Source organism: Dipodomys ordii, unplaced genomic scaffold (assembly GCF_000151885.1).
Source record: "Dipodomys ordii isolate 6190 unplaced genomic scaffold, Dord_2.0 Scaffold22, whole genome shotgun sequence".
Lineage (NCBI taxonomy): Eukaryota > Metazoa > Chordata > Mammalia > Rodentia > Heteromyidae > Dipodomys > Dipodomys ordii.
This window is the reverse complement of record NW_012267238.1, coordinates 1,722,156-1,734,162: the sequence shown is the minus strand read 5'-3', so window position 1 is coordinate 1,734,162 and position 12,007 is coordinate 1,722,156. Positions and strand designations below refer to the sequence as shown.

General features: G+C 38.9%; 1 protein-coding gene across 2 annotated transcripts in view; it reads right to left on the bottom strand.

The window, feature by feature from the left end:
• The window catches only part of Nup98 (nucleoporin 98kDa), a 113,917-nt gene that overhangs the window by 78,252 nt on the left and 23,658 nt on the right, over positions 1–12,007 (bottom strand). The window contains exons 9-10 of one of the 2 annotated variants that reach the window (XM_013014110.1): positions 8,387–8,524; positions 6,289–6,427 (exon numbers count right to left, since the gene is read on the bottom strand). In XM_013014110.1, the coding sequence (XP_012869564.1) occupies positions 6,289–6,427; positions 8,387–8,524 (277 nt within the window). The remainder of the gene's footprint in view (positions 1–6,288; positions 6,428–8,386; positions 8,525–12,007) is intronic. The other variant, XM_013014111.1, reaches the window with a different exon arrangement.

Sequence of the window (12,007 nt, the reverse complement as noted above, 5' to 3'; positions counted from 1 at the left end):
AAACGAAATGAGTGACTAAACTTTTAACACAACTCTCAATTTTCTCTACAAGGGATTTTAAAACAAAGAAGACTAACCTTAAGGTTTTATATCTTTTTTACTTAGAAATAGTAATATCTAGGAACCCTAAAATTATAGACTAGTTTTGACTTCTAAAAAAATTTGACACTTGAAAATAAATTTTATTATTGTCTTAATAACATAATCAGCTTTGAAGTATCAATTCAACTCAGAATATCCAATATTAATGTGCTTGAGTTATTAGTACTTCTTTCAAGACTCTAAGCACTCAATGCATGCTTCTAATTTCCAAGTAGAAAGAAAAGCACATTCCTCCTTAAATTCACACACACACACACACACACACACACACAAACACACACACACATTTTACTGAAGCTAACAAAGGCAAAAACTGCCAGATGCCAGTGGCTCTTGCCTGTAATCCTAGCTACTCAAGAGGCTGAATGGTTCAAAGCTGGCCCAGGCAAGAAAGTCTGTGAGACTCCTTATTAACTACCAAATTAACCACAAAAAAAAGAGTAAAAGTTATAAAAAATCAATAGGAAAAAATTTTTTAAAAAAACAAACGAAAAAACAGTTAGCCGGGCGCCAATGGCTCGCACCTGTAATCCTACTCAGGAAGCTTAGATCTGAGGATCATGGTTCAAAGCCAGCCCGAGCAGGAAAGTCCATGAGACTCTTATCTCCAATAAACCACTAGAAAACTGGAAGTGGCGCTGTGGCTCAAGAGCCTTGAGCTGAAGAGCCCAAGCCCAGAGTTCAAGCCCCACAACAGACAAAAAAAAAAAAAAAATTCAACAGAGCTGAGAGCTGGTGGATGATGCCTAGTTACTCAGGGTACTGACATCTGGAGGATCAGTTTGAAGTAAGCTTGAGACAGATTAGAGGTATGGGTAAAGTCAGAAAGTGACAGGTGTAAACAAAAAGGCCAAGCAAATGAGACTGAGAGGCTCTGAGTTCATGCCCCAGCACTGGCACCCATCCTAAAAAAAAGCAGCAACAACAATTTTTTAAAAAGACCTATACAAAATACTACCTACATAATTACTTTCAAACAAATCTGACACAGATAAAATGGCTGGTTACACAAGGAGCTTTTGATGACATCATCATGAACTCATAAGAACTCAAGGATTCAGCTAATCAATACTAAAAAGAGAGGCTAACCTATTAATAACTTGAATGATTTCTTCTACTAAGAAAGATGGGAAATAGAGCAAAGCATCACATTTAGAGAAAATCTTGCAATTTCCTTTTAAAAATTCATTGTATTGCTGTATTTTTTTTGTTGGGATGTATCCACAAAGTTTCAGTGTTCTTTTTGAAAGTAAATATTAACAGTACAATTGATACACCATTAACTTCTCATGCTACAAGAACATCATCAATAGCCAGAAAATCCTAATTGTAAAACGAAGTCATTAAAACCTTCAAGGAAAATGGGGTTGATGGCTGCATGCCTATTACAGGTCTAGGGAAGCAGAGAGACTGAGAGTTCCAAGACAGTAAGCTACATAATGAGCCCCTGTACCAAAACAAACAAAAAAGCCAGGTCTGCTTGTGGCTCACACCTATAATTCTAGGGGACTCAGGAGACTGAGATCTGAGGATCACAGTTCAAAGCCACCCCGAGCAGCAAAGTCTATGAGACTTATATCTCCAATTAACTACCATAAAACCTAAAGTGGCCCTATGGCTCAAAGCGGTACAGTGCTAACCCTTGGGCATAAAGCGGTAGAGCACTAATTCAGCGACGGTGCTCAAAGTCTTGAATTCAAGTCCCATAATTGACCAAATCAAAAAACAAAAACCCCAAACAAAACACTGAAGATTTTAATGAAGTAGGTCAAGAAAAAGGCTAACACAAAATTCAAAATTAAACTTCATATAATTTTAAAACAAGTAATCTGACTTAATCTTAACACATCTGATTCATATATTCACTAAATCTTTCCTGAGGTAGGCTTGGCAGAATAGGGATAAAAGGATCTTGAGTTCCAGTCTTGCTGGGCTACAGAGCCAGATTCTATCTCATCTAAGAAGGGGAGGACTGATTGGAATTTATAATATATATGCATGGTAAAATCACAATGAAACCTCCCTTGTACATAGATAATGTATACTAGTCAAAAAAATCTTATTTAAGAATTTTTTCTTCAATTGTGCTAATAATTATGCCACAAAAATGAAGCAATACCTACTCAAGCACAATCAACTTTCATTAAAAGAAAAAATAACAAATAGAAGATGTACTTGGAGACATTCCTTTTTCTTTTTGAGTAAAAAAATCTAACCAGCAAGGACCTCAACAGCCTTGTTATAGCAGAAAACTCATGAACTAGCTCAAACCCATAGAAGGGATTTAAGTCCCAGCTTACACTGTTTATACCACACATTTCCTCCATTTTTATTGACAAGTTTATCAACTGGCATTTTTTAAAATTTTATAAATTAAAAGTAATACAAATTCAGCATGCAAGTGACGCTAGTAAGATAGAGGTAAGACCTTTTAACTTTCAAGTCAGTGAGCATGAGGTCAGTGAGCATGAGTGTGAATATATTTATCCGACATGAAATAGGATCAAATGTATTTTAAAAGTAAATCTTGGGCTGGGAAGGTGGCTCAGTGGTAGAGCCCTTTCCTTGCATGCATGAGGTCCTCGGCACCACATAAGCAGGAAAAAAAAAAAAAAAAAGCTGGAAGTAGCACTGTAGCTCAAGTGGTAGAGTGCTAGCTTTGAGCTGAAGAGCTGAGGTACAACGCCCAGGTCCAGAGTTCAGGCCCATGACGGGACCCCCCCCCCAAAAAAAGTAAATCTTATTTTATTTTTATGAAGTACACTAGTTAGATGCAAATAACATTTAATTCTGAATATAAAATTATGTTATAGATAAAGTCTTTATGAAACAATGCATTTTCAAGGGGAATGAAAGTTAGTTCTTAAGGGTTAAATTCAGATTGCAATGGTTTATGGTTCTTTGAAGAGATTCAGAGCATAAAAAGATAAACAATTTTGCTATATTAAAATTTCAGGGGGCTGAGAAGGTGGCTCAGTGGTAGAGTGCTTGCCTTGTATGCATGAGACCCTAGGTTCGATTCCTCAGCACCACATAAGCAAAAAGAAAAAAAGCAGGAAGTGGCGCTATGGCTCAAATAGTAGAGTGCTATCCTTGAGCTGAAGAGGTGAGGGACAGCGCCCAGGCCCAGAGTTCAGGCCCCACAACTGGACCCAAAAATAAATAAATAAATACATTAGCTAGTCATGATGATATGTACTTGCAATTATAGTTATACAAGCTGTGAATCACTTTTATCCAGAAACTCAATTAGCTTGAACAACATAGTAAAACCGTATCTCCAGAAAATACTAAGTTTTCAAGAAAAAACAAATTTATAAGAAAAAATGGTCCACAAAGACTCTACTGAGAAAGGAGGAATAATAATGATTTTTGTTATGTTTTTGTCGGTCCTGGGGCCTGAACTCTAGGCCTGAGTGCTGTCCCTCAACTCTTCAGCTCAAGACTAGCACTGTACCACTTAAGTAGCTCCACCTCCGACTTTTTCCACTTATGTGGTGCTGAGGAATTAAACCTAGGGCCTCATGCATGCAAAGCAAGCACTCTACCACTGAGCCACCTTTCCAGCCCAATAATGATTTCTTTTTTTAATAGAAAAAGTTGAGAAACACCAATTTAATCCTTTCTCTTCTTGGTTTTATAGAGAAGTAACAAGTACACAAATCAGATTATTCTACCCATGCTAACCAAGTTCACTACTTCAAACTGTTTTTTTCAAAAGAGTACAACCAGAAAAAATTCCAAGTAGAACTGTAATCGTTACTAAGGGTAAAAGGAATTATAAAAATCAAATCAAGCTGGGAGCTAATGCCAATAATCCTAGCTATTTAGGAGGCTCAGAGTGAGAGATTATGGTTCAACCTGTGCAGAAAAGTTTGAGAAATCTTATCTCAAAAATACAAAGGAGAAAACAAACCAAAATAGACCTGGAGGTATGGATGGATCAAGAGGTAAGTAGAGCATCCATCCAGCAAGTACAAAGATTGGGCTGAAAACCCCAGTACTGATAGAGTGAGAAGGGAAATGAGAACCCAAATAAAATTATGAATGGGTACCTGAAACAAAGATTTATCTTCTTCAGAAACAAATTAAGCTTCTAATGGATGCTTACATTTCTCCCCCTAGTACAAGATCATTTAAAAATGGGCTTGAGAAATGAAGGTTCAGGGTAGAGAACTTAACTAGGCCCTCGGTTTCAACTCTCATACTACAAACAAAAACAATCAAACAAGCCAGGTGCTGGTGGCTCAGGCCTGTAATCCTAGCTACTCAGGAGGCTGAAATCTGAGGATCATGGTTCAAAGCCAGTCCAGGCAGAAAAGTCCCTCAGACTCTTATTTCCAATTAACCACCAGAAAACTGGAAGTGGAACTGTGGCTCAAGTGGTAAAGCGCTCACCTTGAGCTGAAGTGCTGAGGTACAGTGCCTAGGCCACGAGTTCAAACCCCATAACCAACAAAAACAAACAAAAAAGAACAACCAAACAAAAATAAAAAGCTCATTCAAAAACTGTTTAGCTACTAACCTATGTCAATAACATCCTTAAATTCATCTCCCCCATTAGTGACTAATGGTTTATCTGGCAAACAAAATCTTCAATAAATATTTTAACTAGTATTTCCCTTGTCCAGATATATTGAATTTGTTTTAAAAATTAATTATGTATAGATGACACTGAAAATGTTTCTGATAAACTTTTAAATTTCTCTAACACATCCATGATTTGGGGGACCAGAAGGGGGGAGGGCAAAGGAGGGTGGTATCAGTTGTGGGGCTTGAACTCTGGGCTTGGATGCTGTCCCTGATCTCCTTTTTGCTCAAGGATAGCACTCTGCCACTTAAGCCACAGTACCACTTCTGGCTTTGTCTGCATTTATTGGAGATAAGAGTTTCAAGGACTCTCATACTGGTTTTGAACTGTAACCCTCAGATCTCAGTTACCTAAACAGCTAGGATGACAGGCTTGAGCCACTAAAACCTGGCTTGACTTTTTTTTTTTTTAACTCTTTTTGTGGGTCAAGGCTTGAACTCTGGACCCGGGTGCTCTTGAACTCTTGGACCCTCAGCTCTTCAGCTCAAGGCTAGTGCTCTACAACTTATGCCACAGAGCCACTTCAGGCTTTTTCTGTTTTGTGGTGCTGAGATATCAAACCCAGGGCCTCATATATGCAAGGCAAGCACTCTACCACTGAGCCACCTTCCCAGTCCCTGGCTTGATTATTTTTAATGGTTCAAATTTATTTGTTTGCTGAACTTCTTAAAAGGAACATGAATTCAAAAGTAATTATTTTGTGTGTGTCTGTGTGGCAGTATTGGGGACTTTTATTGATTAAGAACTGGAAATAACGAGTCTCTTGGATTTGTCTGCCTGGGCTGGTTCTGAACTAAGAACCTCAGGTTTCACCTGTCTGATTAGCTAAGATTATTATAAGTCTGAGCTACTGGTCCTTGATCAAAAGTAAAGTTTTTGTTTTTTTGTTTTTTTTCTTTTTTTTTTATTGTGAAAATACTGTACAGAGGGGTTACAATTACATGGACAAGATAATGAGTACATTTCTTATCAAGCATTGTAGCCTCCTCCTTTGTTTCCCTTTCCCATCCCTTCCCATCAAAAGTAAAATTTTTGAAACTGCCAAAAATCAGAAAGGTTTTCATTTTCAAAAAGAATCATCAGGCTGCAGTTTCCATGGGACATGAGTCCAGGTGCAGTCACTGGCTTTCTAATAAACACTCCCAATCTGTGGGTGACAATGTTGTCAGACACCTTGTAGTCATATTCTGTTTTGTAGAATGGGAACTTCTTTATACAACTACTTAAAGGTAATAATAATTTTTTTAAATGTAAAAAAAAAAATAGACTCCTGATTTGACCGCTCCAAAAAAAAAAATCAAGATTCTTCTGTACTCATTACTTCATTTGAAAACTACGTAAGTGTTACTTCAATCTAAAGTGTTTTAAAGTTTCTATTGGTAGGGTAATTCACAGAAAATGAAAGCCAATTTACACTGATAACTAAATTCTAAAGCCATGGTCTATGCCTTGTAACAGTTTCTACTGGTACCTCACACAACAAGCTACAGCTTACCTGAGAATTTTAAAATATTTCCAATCATATGAATCAGGAGAATGATGTGTGGTATAGTCAGTGTAACTTTAAGAGAGTCAAACCTGCTTTTTATATGTACCAAAATTGGAAGTGTTTGTATTGGTTCCTAAAGTCAGGGTTGGTTTGTTACCAAAGAGCCCGCCACTGGTTGTACCAAATGAAGGAGCACTGGTTGTACTGGTTCCAAATGTAGTAAGCTTGTTATTGCCAAACAGGGTCTAAAAAGAACAGAATACAAGAAATTTTAAATAATTTTATAGAGACACATTTCAAACAGCAAATAAAAACAAATATAGGGCTAGGAATACAGCTCAGTGGTAGAGTGCTTGTCTCACATGCATGAAGCTCTGGATTCAATTCCTCAGTATACATAAACAGAAAAGACCAGAAGTGGTGCTGTGGCTCAAGTGGTACAGTGCTAGCCTTGAGCAAAAGAAGCTTAGGGACAGTGCCCAGGCCCTGAGTTCAGGCCTCAGGACTGTCAAAAATGAATAAATAAATACCTCTAGTATAATATACTAGAGGTATGGGAGAAAAGATGTCATAATTTATAGTCAGAACACAAATGAATAAACGGCTATCAAAAATATAAACTAGCCTGAGCAAAAATACAAACAAAGAATATCCACAGTCTGAAAGGCTAATGGTAACAGCTAAAGCAAATACAGGATTGTATTAATATCAAGAAAAAAAAAAAAAAAAGAAAATCAAGTCATTGGTTTTATGATTATTGGGAGAGGGGGCATAATGATAAAACCTGAAGGTTTGAGCATGCTAAGGCAAGTTGCTCTACACTGAGCTATATATACAGTACTCAGTTTTTTGGAGTGTCTTGCTATATAGTTCAGTGTGGCATTCAACTCTTGTATACCCCAGACTGTCCTCAAATTTACTGTTCTCTTGCTTCTGCCTCCCAAGTGCTGGGATTACAGGCTTGCACCACCATGTCCAATGCTTTAACTGTTAACAGAAACATAGCAGCTATTTGCCAAGAGAAATGGTACAATAAATAATTTAAACAAGCCAGGTGCTTGTATATAGGCATGAATCAGTGGCTCATGCCTGTAAATCCTAGCTGCTCAGGAGACAGAAATCTGGGATCATGGTTCAAAGCCAGCTCAGGGGAAAAGTCCATGAAATTCTTATCTCCAATAAACAATCAAAATGACAGAAGTGATGTTGTGGCTCAACTAGCAGAAGACTAGCCTTGAGCAATAAAGCCCTAAGTTCAAGTCCCAGGACTGGTATATCAAAAAGAAGAAAAAAGTATTTTTTTTTTTGGTCTTGGGGCTTGAACTCTGGGGCCTGGACGCTGCCCCCGAGCGATTTAGCTCAAAGCTAGCACTCTACCACTTGAGTCACAGTGCCACTTCTGGTCTTCTGGTGGTTTATTGGAGATAAGTGTTTCACAGACTTTCCTGCCTGGGTTGGCTTTGAACTGTGATCCTCAGATCTCAGCCTCCTGAGAAAAAAAATTTTTGAACAAGATTATAGACCTTGCTTGACCTATGCTAAGTGAATGAAACTAGTCATAAAAGGTGATTCTGGAGAATGTTAATGAGAATGAGCTTGTGCTTTACAGTGTGGTGTTAAAAAACAAACACTAAATTGAAGAAAACACACTAAATTGTATCTTAGGTAGTATATGGATTATTTGTCAAGAAAGTTAGGGCTGCTGTGCACCTGTGGCTCATGCCTATAATCCTACTACTTAGGAGGCTGAGATGTGAGGATCTCGGTTCAAAGCCAGCCTGGGCAGGAAAGTCCATCAAACTCATCTCCAATAAACCACCAGAAAACTGGAAGTGGCACTGTGGCTCAAGTGGTAGAGTGTTAGCCTTGAGCTGAAGAGTTGAAGGACAGTGCCCAGGCCCAGAGTTCAAGCCCCACGACTGACACACACAAAAAAAGGTAGAATGCCAGCCTGGAGCAAAATTAACCTAGGGGACAGTATCCAGGAGCTGAGCTCATGCCCAAATAGACACCAAACAAACAAACAAAAAACCTAACTGATGTCAATTATTGATATTAACTTCATTTTTTATCAGAAGGCTTTTATTTGCTCTTAATATCAATCATATAACATGATCAATAGAGTACTTTGAAGACACTATATTATAAATTCTTTTAACAGACTTACACACTTCTTCAAATGACATTCAATTGTTAGCACCTACCGAACTAACTGCACCAAACCCAGTATTGGTCTGCCCAAAGAGACCTGTTCCTGTTCCAAAAGCAGTCCCAGTGCTGGTGTTTGTAGCTGTCCCAAAAAGACTTCCAGGCTGTGAGGCTTGGGTTACTCCAAATAAACCCTACAAAAAAGTAATCTAGATTAAAAAATATACAGTAATAGTTTTCCAAGAGTCTTAGATTAATAAAAATTGTGACTTTTTGAAAAGCATACATGACAGATACAATGCTAAATGTTTTACAAGTAGTATTTCTTTTCTAACAACCTTGAAAAGTAAGGAGCATAGTTTCTCCATTGCCAAAAGACTACAAAGCTCAGAGTAGTGAAGTCTTCCCAGGTTTCTTTAGTGAGAGGACCATAAATTCATATACCCACTGTTTAATAGAGAGATGAGCTTTTAGTCCCTAGGTATCAGTAAAACTTTATGTGAACTGCTGTTCCCTAAACATTATCAGGGTTACAAAATGGGAGGCCAAATGACATAGTACTTGGTTTTCAAAGAAGAATAAATCAATACTGAGCTGGAGAATGGACTCTGAATCAAGTAACTGAAAAGTCAGCCGAAAACTGTCAAATCAATACCAGCAGAAATAGTAGCATAATATTAAATGGCCTCTTTTCTTTTCTAATTTTTTCTTTTTTGTGCTAGTACTTAGGGCTTGAACACAAGGGCATCATGTTTTTGCTTGTTTTTTCTGCTCCAAGCTGACGTTCTACCACTTGAGGAAAACTGCCACTCCCACTTCCAGATTTTTTGTCAGTCTTGGGGCTTGAACTTGGGCTTAGGCACTGTCCCTGAGCTCTTCTTTTTGCTCAAGGCTAGCACTCTTTTTTTTTGGGGGGGGGGTCATGGAGCTTGAACTCTGGACCTGGGCACTATCCCTCACCTCTTCAGCTCAAAGTGAGCCCTCTGCCACTTGAGCCACAGCGCCACTTGCAGTTTTCTTGTGGTTAACTGAAGAATTTCACAGACTTTCCTGCCTGGGCTGGCTTCAAACTGTGATCCTCAGATCTCAGCCTCCTGAGTAGTTAGGATTACAAGCATAAGCCACCAGAATCCAGCTCAATGTCCAGACTTTTGCTGGTTAGAGATAAGTGTCTCATGAACTTTCCTGCCTGGGCTGGCCTTGACCCTTAATCATTAGATCTCAGCCTCCTGAGAAGCTGGGATTACAGGTTTGAGCCACCATGAGCCACCAGCACCAAGCTCCTAAGTGGTCATATTTTTTCTTTTTTTTTTTATTGTGAAAATACTGTACAGAGGGGTTACAATTACATGAGCAAGATAATGAGTACGTTTCTTATCAAGCATTGTAGCCCCCCGCCAGTGGTCATATTCTTTTTTTTTTTTGCCGGTCATGGGGCCTGAACTCTAGGTCTGGGAGCTGTCCCTCAGCTCTTCAGCACAAGGCTAGTGCTCTACCACTGGAGCCACAACACCACTTCCGGCTTTTTTGTTTATGTGGTGCTGAGGAATCGAACCCAGGGCCTCATGCTTGCAAGGCAAGCACTCTACTGCTGAACTACCTTCCCGGCCCAGTGGTCATATTCTTAATGAGAAAACACACTCATTTTTTGGAGGAAAGTGTATTTTACTTAAAGTATAGCCATGTATTTTATTTCTTTTACTTAATGTTTTTTTTTTTTTAAAAAAAGGTGTTACAGCTAAGGACATATAAGCTAAAAAGGAAGCCTACAGAATGGGAAAATATCATCAGAGACAAGTGCCTAAAATCCAGAATATACAAAAAGGAGCTAAAGAACCTAATGCCCTCCAATAGCAGGCATTTAGTAAATGAGCAAAGAAGCTGGAAACTTCTCAGAAGCAGCAGTAGCAAGAATGGCAAATAAATACATTCAGAAACATCGATGTCCATAAAGAAAATGCAAATCAAAACAACCTTGAGGGGCCGAGAATGTGGCTTAGTGATAGAGTGCTTGCCTAACATACATTAAGCCCTGGGTTCCATTCCTCAGTACTATATAAGCTCAGAAACAGTTACCAGGCTCTGAATTAAAGCCCCAATACTGGCATTAAAAAATAAAATAAGGGGGCTGGGAATGTGGCTTAGTGGTAGAGTGTTTGCCTAGCATGCATGAAGTGCTGGCTTCCTCAGTACCACATAAACAGAAAAGACCGGAAGCAGCAATGTGGCTCAAGTGGTAGAGTGCTAGCCTTGAGCAAAGGAAGCTTAGGGACAGCGCCCAGCCCCTGAGTACAAGCCCTAGTACCAGCAAAAAATAAAAAATAAATTAAAAAAAATTGAGATTCTAACACCAGGGTTAAGATTGACCATCATCAAAAATATGAACAACAAAAATGTTGGTAGGGATGAGGGGGGAAAGAGAACTCTATTAAACGGCTGATGGAAATGTGATTTAGTGCAACCATTATAGAAGGCAATTTGGAGATTGCTCAAAAAATTAAACAAATGGGACTGGGAAGGTGTCTCAGTGGTAGAGCACTTGCCTTGCATGCATGAGGCCCTGGGCTTGATTCCTCAGCACCACATAAGCAAAAAGAAAAAACCCAGAAGTGGTGCTGTGTCTCAAGGATGGTAGAGCACTAGACTTGAGCTGAAGAGTTGAGGGACAGCGCTCAGACCCAGAGTTCAGGCCCCATGACCGGACCCAAAAACAAGAAATTAAACAAAATTAAAGAGCTGGGCGCTGGAGGCTCATTCCTGTAATCCTAGCTACTCAGGAGGCTGAGATCTGAGGATCTCAGTTTTCAAAACCAGTCTGAGCAGGAAAGTCGTGAAACTCATCTCCAATAAACCACCAGAAAACCAGAAGTGGCAATGTAGCTCAAGTGGTAGAGCAATAGCCTTGAGCTGAAAGAGCTGAGGGACAGCGCCCAGGCCCAGAATTCAAACCCCACAACCAACCAAAAAATACATAATAAACAGAGAACTATCCTATAATCTCCCAATACCACTGTTGGAAATCCACCCAGAATATTACAAATTAGGATATAGAAAAGACACTTGCATGTCTAATGTCCACATTCACTGTCACACTATTCATTAGAGACAAGTTATGAAAACAACCCAGATGCCCTACAATAGATAAGCAAATTTTTAAAAAATGTGGCACATATATATAAAATGGAATTTCATTCATCAGTAAAAAAAATTATTTGCAGGGAAATAGTTGGACCTAGAAAAAATTTTGTTATGTGAATTTCTCATGGGTCAGGCTTGGCACTTCTACTCTCCTGTATGGAAGTTAAATATAATACACAAACACATATGATAAAATATATACAGGGCTGTGTACATACACACACAAACTGACTTAAGTATACTTAAGGGAGGAGTCCAACTGTAATTCCTTTGAACAACTAATAAATGATTTTAAAAAAAGAAAATTAGGCAGCTTAAACATGTTTGGGGTGGGGAGGAGGCATACAAATGGAGCGAGGACAGTTGAGCAAATATAGTCATTGTATTCAATGTACATTATATAAAAATTGAACTATGTGCCGGGCACTGGTGGCTCACACCTGTAATCCTAGCTACTCAGGAGGCTGAGATCTGAGGATCGCGGTTCAAAGCCAGCCCGGGCAGGAGAGACCCTGAGACTCTTATCTCCAATAAACCAC